At 46.6% G+C, this 27,489-nt stretch overlaps 1 protein-coding gene across 8 annotated transcripts in view; it reads right to left on the reverse strand.

Moving 5' to 3' along the window:
- The window catches only part of ADA2 (adenosine deaminase 2), a 38,100-nt gene extending 25,859 nt beyond the window's left edge, over positions 1–12,241 (reverse strand). For all 8 annotated transcript variants that reach the window (XR_004287090.1, XR_004287092.1, XR_004287088.1 and 5 more), the window contains exons 1-5: positions 12,133–12,241; positions 11,352–11,523; positions 7,622–7,951; positions 6,442–6,667; positions 4,471–4,681 (exon numbers count right to left, since the gene is read on the reverse strand). Coding sequence is in view for 3 of the 8 variants with exons in the window: in XM_032349241.1 (XP_032205132.1) it covers positions 4,471–4,681; positions 6,442–6,667; positions 7,622–7,937 (753 nt within the window). In the remaining 5 variants the exon portion in view is untranslated. The remainder of the gene's footprint in view (positions 1–4,470; positions 4,682–6,441; positions 6,668–7,621; positions 7,952–11,351; positions 11,524–12,132) is intronic.
- Between the last annotated feature and the right edge of the window lie 15,248 nt (positions 12,242–27,489).

Consider the following 27,489-nt stretch of genomic DNA (forward strand, 5'->3'; position numbering starts at 1 on the left):
TGCATTAACTGAGCTTCTTTTATGTGCCAGGTAATGCGAACAGCCTTATATCATCATCTCCTTTAATCTTCAAAACCACACTATCAGGTAGTATTTGCTTTACAGGTGAGGATTTTGAGACTGAGAAAGGTCAAGACGAATTTCAGAACCTTGCTGACCCACAGTGTCTCCTGTCACCAAAGCAGCCCCGTCTTTACCTTTATACTCCAGTGGCAGGTAGGGGTCTCAGTGTCTCAGCTCTGGGACACGTTAGAAACTGGGGGAGGGAGATGCCTGGGTTTCACCCTGGACTAATTATATCAGAATCTCTGAGATCGAAGCTGGTTATTTTTATTTTAACCTCCCCCTAATGTACAATGAACAGCTAGGGTTAAGATCTACAGTGTTTGTGGACTTGACAGAGAAGAAAATGCTTGATTACAGCATAGTAGGATAAGTGCTATCATCAAGGGAATCCGTGAAGGTGGTCCCCCCAACCTCGCTTGTCAATATTCTCACAGAGTCACACCAGTAACGTCACTTCAGCAACAAGCCAGGTGGGAATTTTCAATGGACGATCTGCCAAGAATCCAGGAAAAACCCCAGAGTGGGGGCGGGAGTGGGTAGGGGAAGCCTGCCTGAATAGTGTTGGTTGTACAAGGGACAGCATCCAAGAAAACGTCTGGGGATGACCATCGTGGGTTCTCTAGGCCACTGACACGTCTCTCTCCTAAGACCTCCTGTCAGGAAGTGCCAGCAGGGCAATCTCCTGTTGATAATCCTCTGGGGTCTCACACCAGCTCCACTCTGAAGCCTGGCCGGGACCCAGTCTGGGCCTCCGATTCTGGCAGTGGGGGAAGGGACTGGAGCCCAGGAGATAAGACCCGCCTAGCAACTGTTGCTAGAGGCAAGTAGCCTTTGTTATCAAGCATTAGTAACACAATAGGAGGCTGAGCAGCCAGGATAGTCCATCAACATCATCCCAGGCCCTGAATTAGCCCCAGAAGCTAGAAGGGGGAGGTTGTGCGGCTCAGTAAAAGGATTCCCGTGCAGACGGTTTTTAGTTGTTAATGTGCTGACGGCTCCCCCTACTCTGGCTAATGGGGGCATTAAGGCAGAGACTCTATTGCAAGAGGCCTTTGTTCCAGGGTCAGAGCAGAACAAATGGTCAAATCCCATCCCCCTCAGCCTCTCCAGAATCCCAAATCCCAGCAGCCTTCCACCTTCTAGGATGGTGGGGGGTGGGCAGAGAGGGAGGAGAGGTTAGGGGCTAGTCAGGGTCCCCACGTGAAATGCCCCCAGAGCCCACTCCTCCGCGGGGTAAGGAGAAAACAGTCCAGCCGAAAAAGGGGAGGGATGAGACAGGAAACCATTGCCTTCCCTCGAATTTCTCAGCATCTTCCCCTAAATGCTTCCCCACCGAGCTCAAGATGAAAGTCACAGCCCTCAAAGCGACCAACACCCAAAGCCTCTGCGATTTCCCCCTCCCCCTCCCTCCTCTGCCCTCCGCCCCCAAAGGCGCCCAGGGCTCTGACAGGATTGAAGGGCTCGCTCCCCCATGCTCCACACCGGGAAAGCCTCCGGGATTGCGCAACAGGAAGTGGTCCCCCCAGCAGGGGCCAGCACCACTCTGGGTGAAGCATCCGCTCAGCCAATCCCAGGGGCTCTCTATCCCCTGCGGAAGGGCGAGACTGGAAGCCGCATGCCCTCTCTGGCAGTTCCTTTTGAGCTGGAGCATGGGTCCCTCAATGCTCACAAAATCCAGCGCCCTGGCCTCTGTCTAGTCACTCCTTACCACCAACACGATTTTGGCCGAGCTCTCTGACCTTCCCGAGCCTCAGTTTCTACGTCCATAAAACGCAAGCTCGCTATGCAGCTCAAATGCTTTGTAAAGGTCAAGGCGAAGACGGCCTTTGCTACAAGTGTGGTCTGGGTCAGATCATCTGCATTAGAATCATCGGGAGGAGGGGAAGCGCTAGTTAATTCTGCGGCTTCCAGGCCCTACTCAAGAGCACAGAACTAGAATCCCGGCAGGCTGGGGCCCAAGGCGAATTTTAAAGAGCACCTCCAGATGATTCATCTGAACAGCCAAGTTTGAGGACCATCATCAGCAAGCATCACTATCACTACTGGTGCCTCTTAGCAACCTAAGATGTGGTGCAGGTCTGAAATATCTCACAGTCCGACATAAATAACGGGGCAACAGATGCTGGTGCCGGAAATCCACATTTCCAGGAGGCAAAGAGGGAGATGTGGGCTGCCACAGTCCCGGGTCAGGGGTGAAGGAGAGGTTGGCGGACTTAAGAACCAGTTTCAGTGGAACCCAGAGGAGAGGACAGGGCTTAGATGGGGGTGGAGCGGATGCTTGGAGAGAAAAGGATTTTCCAGGCCCAAACCTGGCAATAAATTGTTCTGAGAGGTGCAATTTCTTCTACCCCACACAGTCCAGGCCCAATGCCAGCTCCTCTCTTTTAGAAATTCTTCTCTTTATAGATGGATAGACCCTGGCTTCCTGTAAAAGGATCCTTTGTCTCCAGGTCTTATCTACTTGCTCACAAAACTGAGGAAAACTCTACTGAGGGACAAAGGTCAGTCCCTCTCCCACTTCCCAAAAACTGTCCTCAGAGCTTTCACTACCAAACAATGCAGTCAGATCCCAATGGTGATAGGCACCCTTAGCTAAGTGCCAACTCTTCCCAGCCCTCCCAGGCTGGCCTTGAGCTAAGCTCCAGGATTATATTAACATATCTAAGGAGAAGGGTGGGTCAGTCCTGAGAGTTGAGCCTTGAGGAAACTTGATCAACAATGAAGGGAAAGGGAGCCTGGACCCACAAACTGGAATTACTGGTTCTTGGGACAGGCATATACTTCATCAGAGGGTCCTTGATCATTCTAGATCAAACTGGGGGAGTAAAATCAATTTAGGAGTCCCAACAAGAATTAAAAATTTTTTAGAATGCAAAAATACCAGAATCTCTGTACATTGCACTGTTTCCTAAAATATTTTATAGATACATACGGATACATGTGGAAACACTATATAAATAAAGTCAACTTATTGTAGCACTTTCTCCCCCCTCCTGGCAAAAGGGTGATAATTTTCATCAGATTTTCCAAAGATTAAGTACGCTATTACGGACTCCCTTAAATTCTCAGAGCCCAGGGACAATAGGGCTCCCCACTCTGCTCACCAACATCCTTCTGGCTATACCTTGGCTTCAGGAAAGGCTAAAAATTACCCTCAAGGAGAGAGAACTTGCTGGTCAAGAAGCGAGTCTAATCTAATGGATAGTTTTCTCTGAAAACCAGCACTCTGACTTTCTTGTTTCTTCTGTCTTTTATGAATTTGGTCAATGTGTTTTGGTCCTCTGGAGCTCTGCCACTTCTGAGTGTACAAACAATAACATTTCTGAGCCTATAAAGACCATGGAATATGGTAACAAAGCCAAAATGCCACCCTGTGGATCTTTCCACAAACTTGAAGGTTAGTCACCAAGGCGTTGATATGCTCAACAAATACTTCAGAGAATAAGCAGACTAGTTAGGATACGATATAAGGGAGAGCTCTACACAAAGGTCACATTCCCCAAGCCACTTAAAATATTTAACCAGCTCAAACTCTTGGTGAGCGCACCAAATGGAACGTTCAGAAATCCTGCCTACTCCCAAAATACCCAAATCCCTCCCACAAATAGTCTTCAGGGAAGTTCTGTCCAACAGACATCGCAAAAGAATGGTCCAGTAGCATCTGATCACCTGGGGCTGCTCTCCTCAACGATGTGTCCCCTAACGTGGAGACCATCCTCGTTCTCTCCTTCTACAATGGCTTCTTCTCAGCCCACTTCATGAACTTTCCATCCTATTTTTGTTTGTTGGGCCCCTTTCTTGACCCACTCCTCTTTTCAACTCACAGCTTCTGTGGGAAACTCACCCCTCTGACAGTTTGAAGAATTACCTTTCTGCAGACAAATGTCAAACATCTGTTTCCAGGCTAGAACTCTCCTCGGGGCTCCACAGTCATATATTCCACCATTTCCCAGACATCTTCACAGGATTATCTCATAGACCCCTCCAATTCTACAGGTCCAAAACCAAAATTTCTATTCTCCCTCCCCATCCTGCTTGTCCTCTTACTTCCCCTATCTCCATCAATGTCACCACCAGTCAACTCAACTCAAGTTCAACACCAGCAAGTGGCTCTAGAGCTTCACCCCAACACGGTCAGTCAGGAAGACCTCTAGAGTCCTCCTCATTGCTCCTGCTCCCCCAGCCTTGTTATCTCATACCTGCTGTTTCCCTACTCTCCCAGTCTCTGTCCCCACCTCTCTCAGGCCGCAGCCCTCTCACTGTGATCTGTTCTCCCCAGTGCTACCAGGGTGATCCATTTGCCAGACCCATCAGCTGTCCCAGGACCAAGAATGTAGTCTTGAGCGACTCTGGGAAGCTAAATTTTGATAGTCAAGCCAGAGCAGAGCAAAGAGTTGGGCTCACCGGGAGCAGCATGGCTCTGAGCTCCAGGTAGAGCACATTGTCCTGGTAGAACTCCTCTAGAGCCTGGAAAATATAGTCTCTGAACACCGGTGCATAGTGGACAAGGCCAGAGATTGTGAAGAAGATGCTTTGAAACTTGGACCAGACGATATTTTGGTTTGCATAATCCACCTCTGGGTTCTCGGTCATCAGCGTGAAATTCCTTAGCAGTCTGTCCAAGACACAAAACCAGTAAATTGAGGAGGTATATTTCAAGCCATCAACTTCAGGCACCTGCAGGATTCTTGCCCACCTTGCTTCTCCCACCAGAAGCAAACCCAGATGCATCATAGTGAACAGTGATGAGAGGCCACGGGAAGCACCCTGGGTTCTCTCATGGAGCCCCTCCCTGAGACCTACTTTGTGCTCCTCAGGACCCAGCTCAGGTGGGATGTTTCCACTAACCAGGTTCTCCTGCTCCCTTCTGCATGCTTAGCCAGTCTGACCCCACTGTACTTATATTCTAGACCAACCTCTCTTTGGGGGGGCAGTGTGTTATACATGGAATTATACACCCTAAAATCTGTATGTTGAAATCCTAACCCTCAATGTGACTATATTTGGAGATGCCTTTTCAGTGGTAATGAAGGTTAAATGAGGTCATAAGGGTAGGAGCCCCATAGACTAGGACTGGCATCAAGGACACCAGTGACAGGCATCACACACACAGGGGAAAGGCCCTGTGAGGACACGCTATCTGCAAGCCAAGGACAGAGGCCTCAGGAGAGATCAAACATGCCAAAATCTCGATCTTTAACGTCTAGCTTCCAGACCAGTGAGAAAATAAATTTTGGGGGGCATCTGAGTGGCTCAGTGGGTTAAGCCTCTGCCTTCAGCTCAGGTCATGATCTCAGAGTCCTGCATTCGAGCCCCACATTGGGCTTTCTGCTCAGCAGGTAGCCTGCTTCCACCCCAACCCCCGCCCCCACACCCCCACCTGCCTCTCTGCCTACCTGTGATCTCTGTCAAATAAATAATAGGGGCGCCTGGGTGGCTCAGTGGGTTAAAGCCTCTGCCTTTGGCTTAGGTAGTGATCCCAGGGTCCTGGGATCACCCCGCATGGGGCTCTCTGCTCAGCAGGGAGCCTGCTTCCCTTCCTCTCTGTCTGCCTACTGTGATCTCTGTCTGGCAAATAAATAAATAAATAAATAAATAAAATCTTTAAAAATAAATAAATAAATAAAATATTTTACAAAAAGAAAAAGAAAAGAAATTTCTGTTGTTGAAGGCACCTGGTCTGTAGTATTCTGTTATGGCAGCCCTGGCAAGCTAATACAGGAGGTAGGATGGAAATATGGGGACTACACAACCCAGGCTTTGCCCCTGAGTAGCCATGTACTAGCTCTGTGGCCTTAACCTTGAGCTTCACATTTCTTATTCGTAAAAGGAAGTAAGCTCATAAAAGCACTCTATAGATGATTCTATGCTGAAAACAGCTATTACTTATAATATCACTTTACAAGTGTGTTGGGAAGTTGCTACAAAACATTTTCAAGCTGTTTCACCCACCAATGCACTGTCATTATTCCAGGAGCTGGGAGCTTTTCAGCCTTCTGGGATTAAGCTTCTAGGCAAAATTCACCTGATGCAACAATAGTGTTACTGTTAATACCTCTTACAGGTCAAATGAGATTTTAAATGAACCAGGAACTTGCTATTTGAATGTTTTTGTGAAGCAAAGTATCTTATAAAGTTAAAAGCCTCCTTATTTATTTTTTTTTAATAAACATATATTTTTATCCCCAGGGGTACAGGACTGTGAATCGCCAGGTTTACACACTTCACAGCACTCACCAAAGCACATACCCTCCCCAATGTGATTTTTTTTTAAGGTCCGATTTGCATATATGGTTTGTACCAAGGAAGACACACCCACACACCACCCACTACGTCCTAAGGCCACGTGACACATTCTTTCGGAACCACACTCACCCGTAGTCAAACTCAGTGACGTTCTGCATCTCCTTTCGATACTTCTCCAGCAAAACCCACTCTGAACACTCTGCTGGCATAGGGGTAGGGGGTGTTGGATAAGCAAATTTGAACTTCAGGGCCCCCTTCGGGGTGATACAGAAATGACAGTGAGGTCTATAGGTGACATTTTTCACCAGCCAGTTCATGCTCAGGATGCCGAAGTCATGGACATGTAAGGCAGCCCCTGGAAGGGAAGAAGGGCAGGGGATGGGGTGAAGCCAAAGAGGTGAAGTGATCCAACCCCGCATTGTATTCCCTGCTTGATGGGCAGCCTGCTTCTCCCTCTCTGCTGCTTGTGTTCTCTCACGCACACACTGTCTCTCCTGCACACATACTCTCTTTCTCTCAACTAAATAAAATCTTTTTCTTTAATAAAAACTCTATTTATTTATTCATGAGAGACACAGACAGAGAGGCAGAGGGAGAAGCAGGCTCCCCACTGAGCAGAGAGCCCGATGTGGGACTCAATCCTAGGACCCCGGCATCATGACCTGAACCAAAGGCAGAAGCTTAACCATCTAAGCCACCCAGGCACCCTCAACTAAATAAAATCTTTAAAAAATTAATGTAAATATGCTCTAGACATACCATACTAGAAATGCATTTATCCAAGATGCTCGTTCGTACCATACCCTGTTTGTTACCTTAGCCTCTGAGAAAAGGCAGAAGAGGCAAATCAAAGACATGAACGGAGCAGTAGGTCCTATGGCCCAGACACTGCCTTGTGGGTGGACGCATCTGCTTTGTCAGGAAAGACAGTAAAGCCCAGCTCCCACTCCCCACTGTCTCTCTGAGGCAGAGTCCCTTCTGAAGCTGGGCTTTTGGTAAACCAGAAGACACCTTGGATGTTTGCCAAGGAAGAACAAAGGTGCAGCGTAGCGGAGTGGGGTTCTCACTGCTCCACTTATTTATTTATTTTTATCTTATTTATCATTATTTTTTAAAGTAGGCTCCACACCCAATGTGGGGCTTGAACTCACAATCCTGAGATCAAGAGTCCCTTGCTCTATGGGCTGAGCCGGCCATGTGCTCCTCCCTGATCCATTTACAACAACAGCAGCTCCAGTAACAATGCTAGCTCCAACTTAGTTCCCCCTCCCTGCCCAGCATGTGCAAACCATCCCCTCCAAACCTCTACCTTTTGGCATCTTCTTCAGGATACTAAACACCTCACTTTTCTCGATGAGATTCTTGGCCTGGAAGAAGTGCATGCTGGGAGGGAAATTCTGGATCTTCATGGCCTGCACCACCTCAGTCTTTTTGAGAGCCATGAGCCTCTCGTTGGCCAGCTCCTCCTGCTCAGTCAGCACCAGCTGTCCCCCCAGCTGCAGCATCTTCTCTCTCATCAACAGCTGGGTTCGTGCTTCATCTATGGATATGGCTGAGCAGAAAAAAGGTATCGCCACCACCAAAAGCAGGGAGAGCAGGGCTGGCCACCCCGATGGGCCACCCATGGACACTGGGATGCCTGGAAGAGGAAATTGCTCAGATGGAAACCCAACATGGCTAAAGAAGGGAGTAGATCAGTGCAAATCAACAGACTTAAGTGTCAAACTCTGATTTTCCTTCTCCCACTCTGTTCTCAGGTAACCAGGAGGCAACATACTTCTCTAAGCCCGCAGAGAAAAGACCTCCAGGTACAGACCTAAAGGGGTTTCCCAAATCGTAAGTCACCATGAGCCCTCCTTGAACAAAGTGGAGCGTTTCAGTTAGTGAGACATGTTCACACATAGAGGAGTATACTGCAATCAGATTTTTAGTGTTTCATTTTTAAATATCATCAGAGAGTAAGAGCTCACAAGGCATACAAAGAACATCTCCAGCATCATAAAGGAACTTCAGGAAAAAAACAAAAACAAAAAAAACAAAGAGAAACAGAGACAATGCAGGAAATAAAAGTAAAATTCAAAAGAACCATACTTAATAGCCTAAGAAGGATATGAAAAGATACTGTGTCCATAAAACAACTACAGGGAATTATAAAAAATGTAATTTCTTTTATATAATGGCTTGCTGGCTCAGTCCATAGGGCATGTAACTCTTTTTTTTTTTTTTTAAGATTTTATTTATTTCTTTGACACAGAGAGAGAGAGATCACAAGTAGGCAGAGCAGCACAGAGAGAGCGAGGGGGAAGCAGGCTCCCTGCTGAGCAGAGAGCCCGATGCAGGGCTCGATCCCAGGACCCTGGGATCATGACCTGAGCTGAAGGCAGAGGCCCTGGGCATGTAACTCTTGATCTTGGGGTTGTGAGTTCAAGCCCCACAGTGGGCATAGAGATTACTTAAAAATTTGAAAAAAATTAGGGGCACCTGAGTGGCTCAGTTGATTGAGCAATCTGCCTTCAGCTCAGGTCATGATCCCAGCATCCGGGGATCCAGCCCCCTGATGGTTCCCTGCTTAGCAGGGAGTCTGCTTCTCCCTCTCCCTCTGCTGCTCCCCCTGTCTGTGCTCTCCCTCTCTCTCTCTCTATCTCTCTCTCTCAATAAATAAATAAATTAATTAATTAATTTAAAAATAAACAGAATGAGAAACAGCTTTTAGAAATTAAAAATACAAAGGCTGAGGGGCTCCTGGGTGACACAGTTAGTTAAGTGTCTGACTCTTGTTTTCGGCTCAGTGGTGGTCTCAGGTTGTGAGAATGAACCCTATATCAGGCTCCATGCTCAGTAAGGAATCTGCTTAAGATTCTCTCTCCTGGGACACCTGGGTGGCTCAGTCATTTGAGCGTCTGCCTTCAGCTCAGGTTATGATTCCAGGGTCTGGGATCAAACCCTATATCAGACTCCTCGCTCAGGGAGCAGCCTGCTTCTCTCTCTGCTTGTTACTCCCCTGCTTGTGCTCTTGCACTGTCTCTCTGACAAAAAAATTTTTTAAATAATTAAAAAAAAAAAGATTCTCTCTCTCTCTCCCTCTGCTCCTCCCCCCATGTTTTCTTACTCTCTCTCTCAAATAAATAAGTGAATAAATCTTTTTAAAAATACAAAAGCTGAAATTTTTAAAATTTCTTAGCAATATTATAAGATGGAATTGAAGACGATCTTTTTAAAATTAGGACGAAATAAGGTGCGCCTGGGTGACTCGATGGGTTAAGGCCTCTGCCTTCAGCTCGGGTCATGATCTCAAGGTCCTGGGATCAAGCCCTGCATTGGGCTCTCTGCTCGGCAGGGGGCCTGCTTCCTCCTTTCTCTCTGCCTGCCTCTCTGCCTACTTGTGATCTGTCAAATAAATAAAATCTTTTAAAAAAATAAAATAAAATTAGGACAAAATAAGAAAGAAACAAATGAGGTGATTTTAACTCAGGAAACCCAATCCCAAATAACAGACATATCAGAAGAAAAAAGAAGAAATAGGAGAAAAAAATAAATAAATAGTAGAAGAAATTGGGCCAGAACAGAAGACCTAACTCTGGTTTAATGAGCTGATTTGTTGTTGAGCTCCTAGCAAAGCAGAAGCAATTGCTCAATAGCTACACCAAGATATAGTCATTGTGATATTTCAGAATGGTAGCACTAAAAGCTGCTAAAAAGCTTCTAGAGAGTAGCTAGTCCAGGTTGGCAGTGAGCAAGGATTTAAGGGGAAAAGGAAAGAAACTTGCTTGTATTGGGTCTCCACATGCCAGGCACTCTACCTGGGTCATTTATGTGAATTACATTTAAGAATTACGGGGTGTCAGGCCTCCTGGATGGCTCAGTCGGTTAAGCCTCTGCCTTCAGCTCAGGTCATGATCACAGGGTCCTGCGCCCCGCAGCATCAGTCTCTCTGCTCAGCAGGGAGCGTGCTTCCACCCCCTGCCTGCCTCTCTGCCTACTTATGATCTCTGTCTGTCAAATAAATAAATAAAATCTTTTTTTTTTTTAAGATTTTATTCATCTATTTGACAGACAGAGATCACAAGTAGGCAGAGAGGCAGGCAGAGAGAGAGGGGGAAGCAGGCTCCCCACTAAGCAGAGAGCCCGATGCGGGACTCCCTCCCAGGACCCTGGTATCATGACCTGAGCTGAAGGCAGAGGCCCTAACTCACTGAGCCACCCAGGCACCCCTAAATAAATAAAATCTTTAAAAAAAAAAAAAGAATTATGGAGTGCCTGCATGAGTCACTGAGAGGAGTGTGTGACTCTTGATCTCAGGGTTGTGAGTTTAAGCCCCATGTTGGGTATAGGGATTACTTAAACAATTAACATATATAATATAATATATAAATTAATAAATATTAATCAATATCTATAATAATTAATTAATAATATATATTAATATATAATATAGGTATTAATTGTTTTTGCATACTTGAAAGTATGATATGGTATCCTGGAAAGAATCAAGGCTATAAACTGGAAGACCTCATGACCAGTCCCAAATTAGGATGTCTTCAACAGTGAGACTTAGGCAAACTGCTTAATGCCTATGGGTCTCAGTTTTCTCACTTGTGAAAAGGGTGAATTACACTAAATCAGTGCCTCCAAGTGGGATACCAGTATCATCAGTGATACAAAATACCACCGTTTAGGTTGAATTAAAAAATTTAAAAATAAGTTAATTGAAAGAAAAATATTAAGGAGGGGCACCTAGGTGGCTCAGTCGGTTAAGCATCTGCCTTCAACTCAGGTCATGATCCCAGGGTCCTGGGATTGAGCCTGGCAAGGAGCTCCCTGCTCAGCAGCAAGTCTGCTTCCCCCTCTCCTACTCCCCCTGCTGTGCTCTCTCTCTCTCTCTGGCTCACTCCTTCTCTCAAATAAATAAATACAATCTTTTTTTTTTTTAATAGAAAGATATTAAGTAAATAGAGCTGCAGAGATATGACGAAGGTGAAAAGCTTGCTAATCATTGAAATACAATATATCCCAGATTCTTTGCAGGGCTATTCACTTACTCTAAGCTACACCAGACACCAAGAGGGAATTTTCAGAAGGAACAGGATACTATTTACTCTTGTGCCACAGCTATGGCAGGTGTACCATCCTAATCAGAGAGCTGGACTTTAGAAGAACCCTGCAACTTCATGAAGTCTTCGAATCTCTCTTCAGACCAGTGTTTGCCAACAGCTAAAAGAGAAGAATGACATATATGTCACTGTCCCATCCATCCCATGCTGCGTCCTCCAATCAACGGCCCCAGCCCCTTGTCCCTCTTTCCTTACTGACACGTAGCAGAGGCCACTAAGTTCCACAGCCTCCAATTCTGCCATCTCCACAGAACCCAGAAGCAGTTGTGTGGCCCAGCATTCCAGGACTTTTCTTGGCCTGACAGACAAAAGCTTATCTAACACCGGTCCTGGCCAAGGCTGACTGAGCATCAGGAAAAGTCATCTCTAGAACATTTGTCACTAAATTTACTCATCTCTCTCCTCATGAAAAGTGTCTTTTACCTTTAAAAGAGGGTGCATGAAGATACTATAGTTTGTTCCCAGGGTAAGAACAAAGAAATAGACCATGTGCCTCTAGGACTCCAAGTCAGTGTCCGGGGGTCCACAACCATTTCAGAAGCCTATTGTGGGGCCAGGCTATGCCATTCCTCCCCTCTGGAAGGCACAGGCCCACTTGCAGTGGGGGCAGGGAGGGCAGCCAGCTGGGAAACAGAGCCCAAGTGCCAGCGTCCCTACTCCCTACCGTAACCTCATGAGATAGACCCCCACCCCAGGGGATCCCAGGTACCTCAGAGCAGCTCCAGAAACTGCAGACTGTTTGCTGAGTCCCCCGACAGCTGTGTCACAAGCACCAGAAAAGCTCACCATCCTGTTTTCACTTCCTGTCAGGGCAGGTTTCACTTCCTCCCGCCTCACATTGCTCAGGCCTCCAGAGAGAGGCAAGGAAGGCAGGGTCTGGCTGAGCTGAGGCAGCAAGGAGGCCTGAGAGTATGCATTTGCGTGCGTGTGTGTCCATGTGCACACTTACGTGCTTGTGCGATGATCTGTGTGTGTGTATGTGTGTGTGGTCACGTGTATGTGTGTGGGAGTTACAAACATCTGTGTGAGTGTACATGTGGGTTAATGCATGCAGAGGTTATGTATGTGTTTGTGAGGCATGTCTGTGTGTGTCTGTGTGTTTGTGTGAGTTTATGTGCGTGTGTAGGCTTCTGTTTGCTTGGGGGAGGATACCTGTGTATTTGTGTTTGAGGTATCTTTGTAGGGTCCAGAGCATAGTTTTAGACAACAAGCACCACAAGGAGGCACTCCTAAATTTGCTCATAAACTTTGCGGAGAATAGCTCTCCTCTCCTCCAAATGTGGTCATGGATCCTGAAGCAACCCTCTAGACACAGGGTGAAAAGGTAGATATAAAAGAAGGTAAATACTTTAGGGGAACAATTCAGGGATCTGGGGGCGGGACCGTTGAGAAAGTAGGGAGGTGTGAGGCAAGAGGAAGGGGGCGGGAAGGACGGGCGAGAAGGCAAGAGGCAGAAGTTTCTGGAGAGAGAGCAGAGGAGGCCCAAGCCCTGACACCCCGATGCCGGAGTCAGACCTACCTTTGCACACTGGTCTGGCCTTTCACAGCTGTGTGGCCTTGGCCATGTTATTTAAACTCTCTATACTCCAATGTCCTGATCTGAAAATGGAGGTCATCAAAGTAAGGACTACACGCCGTCCACTGTGAGAATGCAGGCTAAGTGCCCCGTGCATTGTAAGTTCTCAAGAGATAGCAGCCGTTCCTACTTTTAGAAATAACTCTTGTGACATATCATCCAAGTCAAGCTAAAATAGAAGGGTCAGGACACCTGGGTGGCTCAGTGGTTAAAGCCTCTGCCTTCGGCTCAGGTCATGATCTCAGGGTCCTGGGATTGAGCCCCACATGGGGTTCCCTGCTCAGCAGGGAGCCTGCTCCCCCCTCTCTCTCTCTGCCTCTCTGCCTACTTGTGATCTTTGTCTGTCAAATAAATAAATAAAATCTTAAAAAAAAAAAAAAAAAGAAGGGTGAAACTGTACCAGTGACTTCAGCAACACACGCCTGCTCCACAAACTTGCCGAGTACCCCTCCTTCCCAGCCCCCTCTCATGGCCTTCTGCCCCACAGACACCCACAAACCCTCAGTAGTTCCACTTCTGCTGTTCCTAAACGTCTGGAACCCTGGGGCCCCTGGCCATCATCTTCTCCAAAAAGTAAAAAGGTCATCTGTTTCATAAACAAGAAGAAATTCAAAAGTGAAAATACAGAAGAACTAGCAATTCCCTCATCACAAGTTCAAGATTACTTTGTTTACAAGTCCGTGAAAACAGAAGAAACAAACAAGTGGTAAAGACAGATCAAACTGACCTACGGAAGGATAGGAAGGAAAAAAATCACCAATTTGAACATAAATCATTAGAATTTTTTTTTTAAGATTGTATTTGTTTATTTGACAGAGAGAAAGCACAAGCAGAGGGATGGGCAGGAGAGGGAGAAGCAGGCTCCCCACCAAGCCGGGAGACCCATGGGGGACTTGATCCCAGGATCTGGGATCATGACGCGATCCCAGATCACGTCGCCTAACCAACTGAGCCACCCAGGCGCCCTAGAAGATTTTTTAAGATACCAGAGCAAAACTAAGATAAAGCTTTTCTTTCCAAAACCTTTGGTTAAATATAAGACCTAATGTTCACATCTCAAAGGATTGGCTCTGGAGACTCCGGCTCATGACTTGGCGGGGAAGGGCAGAAAGCCAGGGGACGGCTGTGGGTCTTGAGGCTGAGGTTACTGCCTCAGGCAGAAGCTGTTTGGACCAGGGGAGTGGAGGCCGCAGCTATTGAGACAGAAGCAGAGCGGGGAATGGCTGGGACCACACGCCTGGACACAGGATCAGAAACAATGAACTGAACAAGGAGACTCATCAGCGGAACCTGCAAACCTCTTGGCCTTCTGAGCCACCAGCCTCTTTGCGGCTGTGGCAGTAAGCACGAGTAGCAGAAGAGGTGTGCCATCCGACGACAGCACGCCCTGGTATAAAAGGGTGAGGCCGTTCTGGAAGAAAATTCTGCCAAGCGCAGAGATCATAAAATGTAGAATAGGGCTCTGCTATTTATGCTTTATTGAAGACAACCATCAGAAGCAGAACTGGCCTTGTTTCAGAATCTGAAAAATCTACAGGGCAGAAAAAGGGGACCCAAGCATCTTTTGGTGATTTCAAAGCTTAACCTAAATGGATGAAGTCTGAAAGGACAGGCAGGTTATGACCCCAAAACTGGAGACAGGAGAGGTTTTTAGAATTAAAGATGGTGTATGGCTAACACAAATTTTTGAGAAGTATTTTCTTTTCTTTCTTTCTTTTTTTTTTTTTTAATTTTATTTATTTATTTGACAGAGAGAGAGAGAGAACACAAGCACAGGGAGAGGGAGAAGGAGAAGCAGGCTTTCCTCAGAGTGGGGTTTAATCCCAGGACCCTAGGATCATGACCTGAGCCAAAGGCACATGCTTAACAACTGAGCCACCCAGGTGCCCATGAGAGGTATTTTCTTTAAAACATTGTTTTGTCCCCTCAATACCATGAATTATATGTCATTGCTATATGTAACCTACAGCAAACTATAGGAGCGTTACCTACAGTGGAAGGTTTACAATGCTGGTTATACCACTTCTAGAGAAGATAAATAAGGTTCTCTGATTCCAGAGTTTAGAAAAATGAAATACTAATTGCTAAAGTTTATTGAGAATTATATATATTTACTAATCTAATTCTTGCAGTGATCTTATAAATTGCTACCTCTCCTTGACAAGTGAGGGCACTGAAACACCGGGGTGGGGGTGGGGAGGCTGCTAACTTGCTCAAGGTCCCACAGCTGGACTTGGAAGTTCCCACCTACAGCCTTCCCTGGCAGCAAGGAAACAGGAGGTCTTCAGGGTGATGGAGAGCCACTGGTGTGGGGGAGTGCCCCTCAAGACAGAAGGGCAGATCCCTGGAGGAGAGCCCAATTCCCAAAGATGGGACACAGAAACAGATATTATCAGGCATAACATGATTTTTCTAGATACTGGGAGCTTGTGCTTTTAATAACCAAAGTTTTTCAGGAAGCAAAAAATTAGCTCTTTCAAGGAATTGTTGTGTGACAGATTTTACTTATTTATGTGACAGAGAGATCACAAGTAGGCAGAGAGGCAGGCAGAGAGAGGGGGGAATCAGGCTCCCTGCTGACCAAAGAGCCTGATGTGGGGCTCCATTCCAGGACCCTGAGACATCATGACCTGAGCCGAAGGCAGAGGCTTAACCTACTGAGCCACCCAGGCACCCCCCACCAAAAAAATTCTTAACATCTATGAGCTTAATGCCTTTATCTCCAATAAGGGAAGAATAACATGTTCTTCCTAAGTTTTTTACCAAGTAAGTTTGTGTGTGTATGTTAAATAATATAATAATACACATGAAAATATCTCTCTCACTTTTTTTTTTTTTTTTAGGGAAAGAAAGTACACAAGAGGTGGAAGAGGCAGAGGGAGAGAGAATCTTAAACAGGCTCCATGGTCAGCGTGGAGCCCCACGTGGGGCTCAATCTCACGACCCTGGGATCATGACCTGAGCTGAAATCAACCCTGGGATCATCCCACGACTAAGCCAGTCAGGCCCTCCCAAACTAGACCATTTAAACACAAAGACAAAATCCATAGAGCTACAGACATTCTTTCCCAACTCTGTTTAGAAGATCACTGCAGATTTCTTTGGGGGAAGAGAAACAGTTTCCAACCTACTTAAGGAAGGCGTACCCTACTAAAAATGAAGATAATACTGAAATTTTACACACTTAACAAGACTTTTCCCCTACTAGTCTCCCTGACATCAGCAACCAGCTTCATACCCACAGTGAAGAAAAGGGAAAAGCCTTCCGCTGGGGCCTTCACCAGCCCCTGACAATAGCCCTATAGATACAGACAGGGACTTGCCAGATCACTTTATAGCACAAGGCATGGCCAACAACCACCCCTCCCCCAAATACACAGAGCTTGTAGCATCCTTTTATTACCCCACTCATTTTTTTTTTTTAATATTTTATTTACTCATTTGAGAGGGAAAGAGACAGTGACAGAGAACAGAGCAGGAGAAGAGGGAGAAGCAGTTTCCCTGCTCAAAAGGGTCCTGGCCCTGGGATCATGACCTGAGTTGAAGGCAGAGGCTTAACCAACTGAGCCACCAGGTGCCCCTACCCCACCTAGCCCACTCTTAAATATAAGCAGACATCCAGGAGCTGCTACACTTGAGATATGCTCTCAAAAAGTATCTTGGAGGAAAGAGAATGGGAGAGAGAAGAAAACTCCATCTAATATATTAGTGTTGGAGAGGTAAGAGAAGATGTCATACCTATAAAACAAGGACAGGATGTTATAAAGAAGGGAGAGTCAAAGAGTGAAAACTCAATTCCACACAAATAATGGAGAGTAAGAATGAAAAACTACAGAAAAGTTGAATGATAAAGTTAACATCTTCCAGAAGGCAGAACAAAAAGACAAAGAAAAGAAAAAGTGGAAGGGAAAGATTTATTTATTTATTATTATTATTATTTTTAAAATTTATTTATTTGAGAAAGTGAGAGCATGAGTGGAGGGGCAGAGGGAGAAGGAGAAGCAGACCCCCCACTGAACAGGGGGCCTGACACGAGACTTGATCCAGGGACCCTGGGATCATGACCCGAGTCAAAGGCAAATGCTTAAACGACTGAGCCACCCAGGCACCCCAGGAAAGAATTTTTTTTTAAAGTATAAACAGCTGAAAAAAATCAAAGGTATGAAAACATCATGTTCCAGAAACAGAAAACAGAGTGGAGAAATGCCAAAGAAATAATTCAAGAAAATATCTTAGAATAGAGAGACAGGTGAATCTAGACTCAAAGGGTCCTTGGAAGGCCCACATGATAGCTGAAAATGAACCTGGGCAAGGCCATGGTGGTGAGAGTGCAGAACACTGGGGACAAAGTAAAGAAATCCACCTCATCTAAAAAAAGAGGGTTGGGGGTTCCTGGGTGGCTCTGTGGTTAAGCATCTGCCTTCCGCTCAGGCCATGATCCCAGAGTCCTGGGATCAAGCCCCACGTTGGGCTCCCTGCTCAGCGGGAAGCCTGCTTCTCCCTTTCCCACTCCCCATGCTTGTGTTCCCTCTCTCGCTGTGTCTTTGTCAAATAAATAAATAAAATCTTAAAAAAATAAAAATAAAACAAGAGGGTAAACCAGAAAAAAGTAATTCAGGGGACCCGGGAGACCAAGATCCAACACAAGAGGAGTTTCAGAGAAGAGAATCTGGGGATGACTAAAGGGAAAAGACAGAAAACTAAGTTAAAAACAAAAAACAGTGACTAACTCCATAAAACACAAATTGTGGTGACAGGAGAGAGTTATCACAGTGAACCACACAGCTTAGCCGTGTCTAAACAGGATCCCTAAGACAGCCCTGAACATAGAGCTGACAAAATCATATAAATCCATCAGGATGATGGAGGGATAGAAAAATTAGGGTGTGGTGGTAGAAGTAGGGGGAAAGCTGAGAGAGACGAAACTTTCTGGAGCAGGAAGCCTGCCGCTCACGCCTAAAACAGAATAAATCAAGAAGGGGAGCAGTAGAAACAGTTATGAGGGGTATGGAGGAAGATGCCAAACGATTCGGCTGAAAGGCCTGAAGAGCACAGCCTCTGGAGAGCACGGAATGACTGGCGTGGGGGCTGCAAGGGAGGCGTGAGTCTAAAACATTCTGACTCCTGAACCAGGGGTGGGAGCGCATGGCCCTAGTCCGACTGCCTTCTTCCTCTGTCTCTGGCTGCTGAGCCTGCCCGTCCAGGGACCTTGTGGAGTGGAGAAATGAGCGGTGTTGCACACAGACACACCCCAGCAGAGCTCAACAGTTCGGCACTCACCGAGGACTGGAGAATTCCTGCAGAGGACCCGTTTCAAGATTCTATGAGGCAAACTCTGAAAAGGAAGACCGAGCGATCCAATGATTCATCACTCTCCAAAGTTATTTGCTCAGCGTCTAGCTTCTCCATTCATTAGATTGCAACACTTAGTAAATATATGTTCAAAAATCGTTAACATTTCAGGGGCACCTGGGTGGCTCAGTGGGTTAAAGCCTCTGCCTTCGGCTCAGGTCATGATTCCAGGGTCCTGGGATTGAGCCCCGCATCGGGCTCTCTGCTCAGCCAGGAGCCTGCTTCCTCCTCTCTCTGCCTGCCTCTCTGCTTACTTGTGATCTCTCACTGTCAAAAAAAATCGTTACCATTTCTTTAGCACTTACTGTGCACCAGACACTATGCTCAAATGCACTAGCAGCAGTGGTCCTCGGGACAACTCTGCGAGGTGAGTAATCTGCCCATTTTACAGATTCTGAAGCACAGCCCAGACTCAGTGAAATATTTGTTGCCAGGCACACAGACTCCAAGGAGCATGCTCTTCCCACTCTGTTCTACTGCCTTCAGTGTTTTTTTGGTTTTTTGGGTTTTTTTCCTAAATGTACTTACCTTTTTTCCAGCTTTACTGAAATTAACTGACAAATGACATTTGTACATTTAATTTGTCCAACATGATGACCTGATATATACGTGTATTGTGAAATAATTGCTCTAATAAGGTTAGTTAACACATCCATCATCTCACATAGTAACCATTCGGGGTGTGTGTGTGTGTGTATGTGTGTGTGTGTGTGTGTGTTAAGAACACCCAAGATTCTCCTCTTAACAACTTTAATAAATAAGACACTGCTGTTAACTATAGTCACTATGCTGTATGTCACATTCCCCAGAACTTACTCCTCTTCCTTCCATGTTACCTTGTTCCTCGCTGACTTTGCAGTACTTTACAGGATGTTGGCACATAGTAGGTGTTCAATAAATATTTATTTTTACCGCCTTTCTTGTTGGAATACAAACACTGAAAGGGATACTGCGTAGAGAGAAGCCCTTAAGCTCATGTCTCATGATGTTGTGAAGAGTAACTGAGCAAACTCTGACCTCTCAAACCCAAACTCACTCATACTGACTTTTTTACTTCCTGTCCCCACAAAGCCCGATTGTCTTCCAGTTTTCCCCTCCTCATTATGTGGCACCTCCATCCACTTAATTGCTTCTGTCAAAGACCTGATTCCCCCTTAGATAAAGAGCTGGCTGACGCTGGCCACATCTCCCCTACCAAACCTTCACCAGTCCCTGCCTGGTGCCCCATCACCCCCGTGTCTTCCAGCTCCACCATCCCAACATGAGGCCCCAGCATCTCTCATCTGCTCTATTTCCTGAGCTTTCACTTTTGTCCCCTTTCTATTTATTTTCTACCTCTAAAAGCACAAAATCTCAGCATGGTCCTTATGTCCCTCCCTGCTGAAAACCTTTCAAAATCTACCCCAACTCCTCTTCTTGACCCACTAGGGCCATGTTCTATCTGGTCCTGGGACTCTCTCTCCACCCTCTCCCCTACCTGCTCCCTTTTGCCCACTGACCAACCTTCCTGTAGCATTTCACATGTGGCGAACGCTTGCTTTTCTCAGACTTTTCAAGGTGATTCCCTTTGCCTGGAATGGCTGCTCCCCTTCTCTACCAGGTCCCAGTGCAAATGCTTCTGCCCAGCGAACCTTTCCATGAACACTCTGCCATCTAAATAGAGTTCCTCTGGGACACTCTTCATTTTATCCTTGTCTTTTCTTCTGCAATTTATAATTGCATATCTACAGATTTCCATGATTGTTTAATATGCATCTTCACATTAGATTGGAAGCTGCTTGAGGGCTTTCTGAGGGTTGTTTACTGCTGTGTCTTGTAGGTATATTGGCGCCACGCTCAGAGTAGATGTCCAAAAAACATCTGCCGGCAAGCAAGTGAGCAGGCAGGAATGGACACGTGAATGAATGAATGAATGATGAATGAATGATTGCATGAAAGAAAGTACAGAGGAAAAGAAAATTCTGAGTATTTGTTGCATGTAATAGACACGTGGGTCTTCTCAAGTTGGTGTAATAGAGAAGAGGGAAATGAGAGTAAAGTATCTAGTAAAGGGGGGCCAGTCAACACAGCTGTTCACCAACATGGCCTGTGCCGTCTGTGAACAATTGCTGTAATAAATAGATAAGTCTATGTCAGTGATGTAAGTGGTGACCCCTAGAATTATGCAGTGCTCATGCTGCACAATCGCACATGGTAGCCTAGGAGGGAATGATAAATGTCAATGGCCTATTGATAAGCCTGGGCTGGCTGATCTTGTTTGTATTTCATTTTATCCATCTTTGGTGAAACACTGAAGTATCTCTAGGAATCAGGTCTTGTCTCAGAGTCACCTACTCTTCCATTCTTTGGTTTCTAGTCTCCAACACACTCTTTGCAAGCACCAAAATTTACCTTTGCCCTCTCTATGGTTTTCTTTGTTCCATTCTTATTTTTCTTTTCCTATTTTTGGGGGGTGGAGTTCCAGTTTTTTGTTTATTACACCTGTCACATCTTGTGAGCCTGTACTCTGGCCCTTTGCTCTGGCTAGTTCAGAGAGTCAGTCATGCCAATACCAGTGTCTTGCTACCTTCAAAGTGGTTTCTGAATCCAAAGACAAGAAATGGCCTCTAGTGTAAATGTGTTTTTGGCCAGCATTTTCTCTGCTATAGACACAAGGACCTTAGACTTCTTGGTGAAGGACTTTCATTACCATCTGTTGACCAGGCAACCGTAGGACTTCCTGTACATCCTGGGCTGAGGGGGGCTGTGTTATCCTTGAACATGGAAGGGAAAGAGCCAACTGCTTTGGAAACCCAGACACCCACCTTTTTTTTTTTTTTTTTTTTTTTTTTAAAGGAAGTGCTATGCCCAATGTAGGGCTTGAACTCACGACCTGAGATCAAGAGTTGCACACTCCACTGACTGAGCCAGCCGGGCGCCCTCACTTCTCTGAGTATTGTCTCCTCCAAGGATTCCATTCTGTTCCTCTACCTGTACAGCATGAGCTCTTTGGGATTTTCTCCTCTCAGAAGAAGAGATGTCAATAAAATAAATCAGATCATGTCACTCTTCTAAAAACCTTCCAAAAGTTTCCCAAAACAGCTCGCTAGTTTTATTGCTCCCCCGACAGTCTCCTGCTGGTCACACCAAATTCTTCACCACCCCCTGAACAAGCCAAGAAAAGGTTTTCCTTCCCCTTCGCCTGGCCAACTCCTACTTTCCAATCTCAGCTTGCACTGCTTTTACTCTCAGAAGACCTGGTCCCCTCCCCCAGGACAAAAACCAAGTTCAGGGGCCAGTCAGGTGTCCCTCCCATGCTCAGCCCCCAATCTCAGCACTCACACCCAAGGCAATCTTCCAGGTACCTGTGTGTTTCTACCACGAGGACGCACCTTGTCTGAAGGCAGAGACTCTGGCTCACCAAGCACGTGCTTGGCACATTACAACCACGCCATTGATGTTTGCTCAGTGTGAGTAAGTGAATGAAAGAAGCCACACAGTATCCCTTACCTCTTTCAGGCTTCAGTTCTTGTCACTGAGGGAGCATCGGAAACAGGGGCTCAGAGCTGTTCCTTGCCGGTCTCTGTTACTCTGATTTAAGCAGGTCTTTTATCCCCAGAGTGCACTTCCTTACCACTGTTCTCTATCTCTCCATCTCCTCTTTAGCCCCAAAACTCCAACCAGAACCTCCCAATCTATGACTATTCAGGAGGATCATGGGAGGACCTGTACAAGGAGACACAGAGAGACAAGAGGCACCATGAGAAGGGCAACGATCCCTGCTTCCTGACTGCCTCTTTTGTGCTCTGCCCTTTACCTCCTGAGCCTTCCAAATCTGTGAAGAACCTATTATTGTCCTGTTTGGGGAAGGTGTGGACACTGAGGCCCCGAGGCTTCAATAGGCAACCCATCTAGTCAGTTCCGCAGCCACCAAGTGTTGGGACCAGGTAAAAACAGCGATAGCACTATCCCCTGAGCCTGTAGGGTGGCTCGGCCTAGGACAGGGATGGCTTCCTGTGATGCTCACAGGAAGCCTCAGGAGGTGAGCAAACCGTTCATCCCCATTTGGCAGGTAAGGAACCTGAAGTCTGGGGAACTTAAAAAACTCCATCCAGGTCACACAGTCAGTGGCTGAGCGAGGACCACTTTACTATATCTGCCCTTTGCTTAAAGCCCTCCAGGGGAAGAAAACAGAAAGTGTGTGAAAAATAAATAAGGCATAGGAAGGATCATTAGGAGGGCAGAGGGGTTCTGGAACAAGGAATGCACATGAACCTCAGTCTTCTTCACCAAGAGGAGCCAAAAAGCCATCCATATACATCGCACATGGGGAGAATGAGCTGACCACATCCACCACACGTGCCCTCACCACCTTCCTACTGGACACTTCTATTTGCCCTTCCCCCCACGACTGCCCAGGGGCCAGTATCAGTTCTCAGGCCACTTGCTTTCCAAAGGTCAACGGTCAATGCTTCCATTCATGCAGACAGAAGAAAGCCCTATAAAAGGCTGGGCCCAGCTCTCCAGTTCTCAATCTAGACCGCACATTAGAATTACCTGGAAAACTTTTACAGGCTTCACACAGCTAAGCCCCACCCCCAGACCAATTAAACCATATCCCTGGGCTGCAGACTTGGGTACTGGTATTTTTTTTAAAAGCTTCCCTAGTGGTTCTCATGTGTAGCCAGAGCTAAAAACCACTGCATTTCGGGAGACGGGTCCACGTGGAAAAGTAAATAGCATTCTGTGGCACTATCTACACACATAAAAGATCCAAATTCTTTTGGAGTCAGGGAGGGGAGTTGGTGACAGCCCCATAAAGGAGGTGAGATTTGACGTGACCCCGACCAATAACCGGAGGAAGGAGGAGGGAGATATCTAAGGAGGAAATGACATGACCTTGTGCTTTCCTCATCCTACACTGGGCCCATCCATACATCCCCAGTGCAGGCTTACCAGGGACGGAATTCAGCAAAGGCACGCGGAGCAGAGCTCCAAGTATAAAGGTTTATTTCGAGGCGTATTTAAATGGTGCCTGATGGTTGCTGAACTGGAGAGAAGAGAAAGGGAAAGTAGAGAGAACAGGAGAAGAGCACTTCCTCTCCTCTGCCCTCATCTCCATCGTCCTCCCTCGAACATTATCACGTTTCCTCCACCCATCTTCAAGAGCCCCTGTGCTTACCACCAACCTCGGGGACTCTCTCGGGACTGTGCTTCCAATGTGGCACAGCAGTTCAGAGGACACTGCCCGGTTCCTCTGCTCCCAGAGCACAGAGAGAGAGGAATGCCTCCATGCCTGCAGTTTCCCCTAAGGAGAGACACAGCAGCCACGGGCTGAGACCAGGAAACCAGCTACGAGGTGTGGGCCTGTAGCCTCTGAGGCCCACACCCTCTCCTTACTGCCCTCTCCAGATGCAGGTGAAAACGTGTTTGCGGCTCTAATTCATGGAGAGAAACTGCGGTCCCCTGCAGGAAAACGGTCTGTGGATGGTGATAGACCAGAAGTTCCAAGCTGAGGGTAAGTTACCCCAGAGACCAGTTCAAATGCAAGAGGTGGGTCAAGATGAAGAAAAGGGCCATGTCAGTCAGTCTCAAAACACTCCCTAAATAGGGTTTACAGTACCTCCACCAGGGACCTTGGGTGGCTCAGTCAGTTAAGCATCTGCCTTTGGCTTGGTTCATGATTCTGGCATCCCAGGATGGAGCCTGCTTCTCTCCCTCTGCTGCTCCCCCTGTTTAAGCTCTCTCACATGTGTGCTCTCTTTCTCAAATAAATACCTTTTTTTTTTTTTTTTTTTTTTTTTGGTGTTGTCTGTGTGTGTGTGTGTGTTTTGAAGATTTTTTTTTTTTAAGATTTTATTTATTTATTTATCACAGAGAGAGATTACAAGGTAGGCAGAGAGATAGGCAGAGAGAGAAGGAAGCAGGCTTCCTGCGGAACAGAAAGCCCGATGCGGGGCTTGATCCCAGGACCCCGAGATCATGACCTGAGCCGAAGGCAGAGGCTTAACCCACTGAGCCACCCAGGAGCCCCCAAGGTTTTATTTATTTATTTGGCAGGCAGAGGTCACAAGTAGGCAGAAGAGGCAGGCAGAGAGGAAGGAGGAAGCAGGCTCCCTGCTGAGCAGAGAGCCCGATGCGGGGCTCAATCCCAGGACCCTGGGATCACGACCTGAGCCCAAGGCAGAGGCTTTAACCCACCAAGCCACCCAGGTGCCCCTCAAACAAATATAATCTTAAAAAAAAAAAAGAAGAAGAAGAACATCCCCCACAATTAGGACCTACTTTTCAACACTGACCCAAGCCCCTCTAAACACTTCCCCACAGCCTCTCAGTCATGCTGGTGATTAGGGTAGGGTCAGTCTTTCTGGGCTCAAGATCCAGGCTTGGGGGTTGTATGTGCCAACCCCTCACCACCCCCAATTAACCAAGAACATCAATTTGCATCTGGAACTGTCCTACGTCAGAGCGCCCTCCCAGGCAGCATTCCCTTACCTCCAAACCAAATGGAGAGATCTGGGGCGACCCCACCTCCAGACATGGGACCTGCAGAGTCTGTGTTAAAATGCAAATATGAGGGGGGCTTAAATATTTTTAAAGATGGAATACAAGAAACTAATTGCCCCGGGGCAGAAAGGATTACCTTTTATATGCAAATGAAATAATGAATCTTTAAATGCAGTTTTTGTCAGGGTGATGAGCTGACTGAGGCTGGAGGGAAGGGGCCACCTGGGTGGGCCCCAGTGCATGATAAAAAACCCACCAGGGCCAAGCAGAGAAAGGGGATGCAAGACCCTGGGAAAGTTGATACAAAAGTCTAGGGGCAAGCCAGCGTGGAGAAAGAGGACCAGATTCCTGGGGTCAGTAACTAAAGGGTGACAAAGAAGATTTTGACTTTGTCCAGAAATCCAAGTGGTCAGTTGGGGCAAAAGTAGGCGAGGAAGGTCCTACCCCAGAATCCGGAGGCAGGAGCTCAAAGCAAATGGAAAGTGCTCGCCTTAGTGGCCTGGACTTCTGCTCCTGCTCAAATCTGACTCTTGTCTCCCAGAACACGCTCAACTGTGGATTTCCTGATTGTAGGGGGTTATGTTGAATTTTAGTTTGATACTCCCAGTGCCTGGCATTCATTAAGCAATCACTGGTGAAGGAATGATTAATTAATTATTTGCTTCTGTCCTCATTCATTCATTCACCAAGAATTTACTGAGGTCAGCTGTATGCCAGGCAATGTAATGGGTGTGGTCCCCATACTCACTAGACAGAACGTGAAGAAATGATCTGTTAATTCTGCAAATAATTACTTTTATGGGGGCGCCTGGGTGGCTCAGTGGGTTAAAGCCTCTGCCTTCGGCTCAGGTCATGATCCCAGGGTCCTGCTCAGCAGGGAGCCTGCTTCCTCCCCTCTCTTTGCCTGCCTCTCTGCCTACTTGTGATCTCTGTCTGTCAAATAAATAAATAAACAAAATCTTTTTTAAAATTAATAAATAATTAATTAATTACTTTTAGGGTATGGAAGGGTAAGAACAGCAGAGAAGGGAGACCCAACCCAGAGCAGGGGGGTACAAGGCTGTTTCCTATAGGAAAGCTTATTTCAAATAAATCTGAAGGAGGGATAGAAGTGAGAGGAAAAGGCATTGCAGGCCAAGAGTAGAGCAAAGGTCCTGAGGTAGAAAGTTTAAGGAACTGAAAGAAGGATGGAGACTGAGCGGCAGCAAAGGAAAATAAAGTCTATTACGTGAAGCAGAGAGGTAACGCTGCTTATTACCTTCCATCTAGAAGGCCTGCCCTGTCAGAGAGATTATAGGGAAGTCCATTCCAATGGATTAAAGTAGATCTGCACCAGTCTCACTGTTTGTCCTTTTCTGATCTTTGTTTCTCGGTCTGCTTTTCTGCAGCTCTTGAACCTGGCTTTGGAAGCAGCCCTCCTCCTTTCCTGCAGAGATGGGTGTGGGAATCTGCTAGTGCAGTGTCTTCCCCTGGGAGCCATTCGCTGCGGCGAGAGTCAAGTTTGGGGGAACTCATCGCTGATGAGTCACCAGAGAGAGTCTGAATGGATGTGCAGAGCACCCCTGAGTAGCCCTTGGGAAAGAAACTTCAGCCCTTTCTGTCTGACACCGAGGCCTCCACCAGACAGAATGGGAGGAGCAGAGGCGGCTCATGGAGATGGGGGATTGAGTGGGTAGGAAATTGGCTTACAAGAGGCAGACAGTGTGTACCTTGAGTGGCCAAGCCGGCTGTAAGCTGAGTTTTCTATTTAGGTGAAGATGGAGCAGCTTATGAAGCTTCTCTAGACACCTGAGGACAACTCAGAGAACAGATGAAAGGAGACAAAGTGGGAGGCCTCCCAAAGGCTCAAAGGAAGGCACCGTTTCTAACCATCCAGGTCAGAAGGGACTACTAACTTAGGACCTGAAATGCAATTTCCTCCCCTGGGCTTGGGAGACTTTAAACAGAGGACTCAGGGCACCTGGGTGGCTCAGTCAGTTAAGTATCTGCCTTCAGTGCAGGTCATGGTCCCAGGGTCCTAGGATCGAACCCCCTTTCGGGCTCTCTGCTCAGCAGGGAGTCTGCTTCTCCCTGTCCCTCTGCCTGCTGCTCACCTTGCTTGTGCTCTCTTTCTGTCTAATAAATAAATAAAATATTTTTTAAAACAAAAATAATTAAGTAAACAGAGGACTCAGCCACCTGGACTTCTGACCTACAGAAATTGTGAGAAAATAAATTTGTGCTCTCTTAGGTTGCTATGTTTGTGGTAATTTGTTGCATCAGCAACAGAAACGAAAGGACTCTTCAATATGTTAAAAAATATTGTTTTTTAATTGGTGCTCAGAAAATCTCTTCCTTCTTTGTAATTCTTCCTCCTCCAGTGAAATTTAGAGCATGAGTCAAGAAGAAGCTTCTGAAAACTCAAGCTCAGTCCTATCTACATTTTAGGGCAAACTAGGTCCAAGTATTCACCACTGGTCTTATTTTGTCAATTTCTGTTCAGGACCCTGATCCAGGCTTTCCTCACATTCTCAAGGGAGTGTTGAGGAAAGCATGGCAAAATCAAACACTGAGTTATACACATCCAAAGAGATATCATAGTCTATCATCCTAGCCTGGGGTTCTCGGAGTGCAGGCCCTGGGCCACAGTCATGAGCATCACTTATAAACTAC

Source organism: Mustela erminea, chromosome 6 (assembly GCF_009829155.1).
Source record: "Mustela erminea isolate mMusErm1 chromosome 6, mMusErm1.Pri, whole genome shotgun sequence".
Lineage (NCBI taxonomy): Eukaryota > Metazoa > Chordata > Mammalia > Carnivora > Mustelidae > Mustela > Mustela erminea.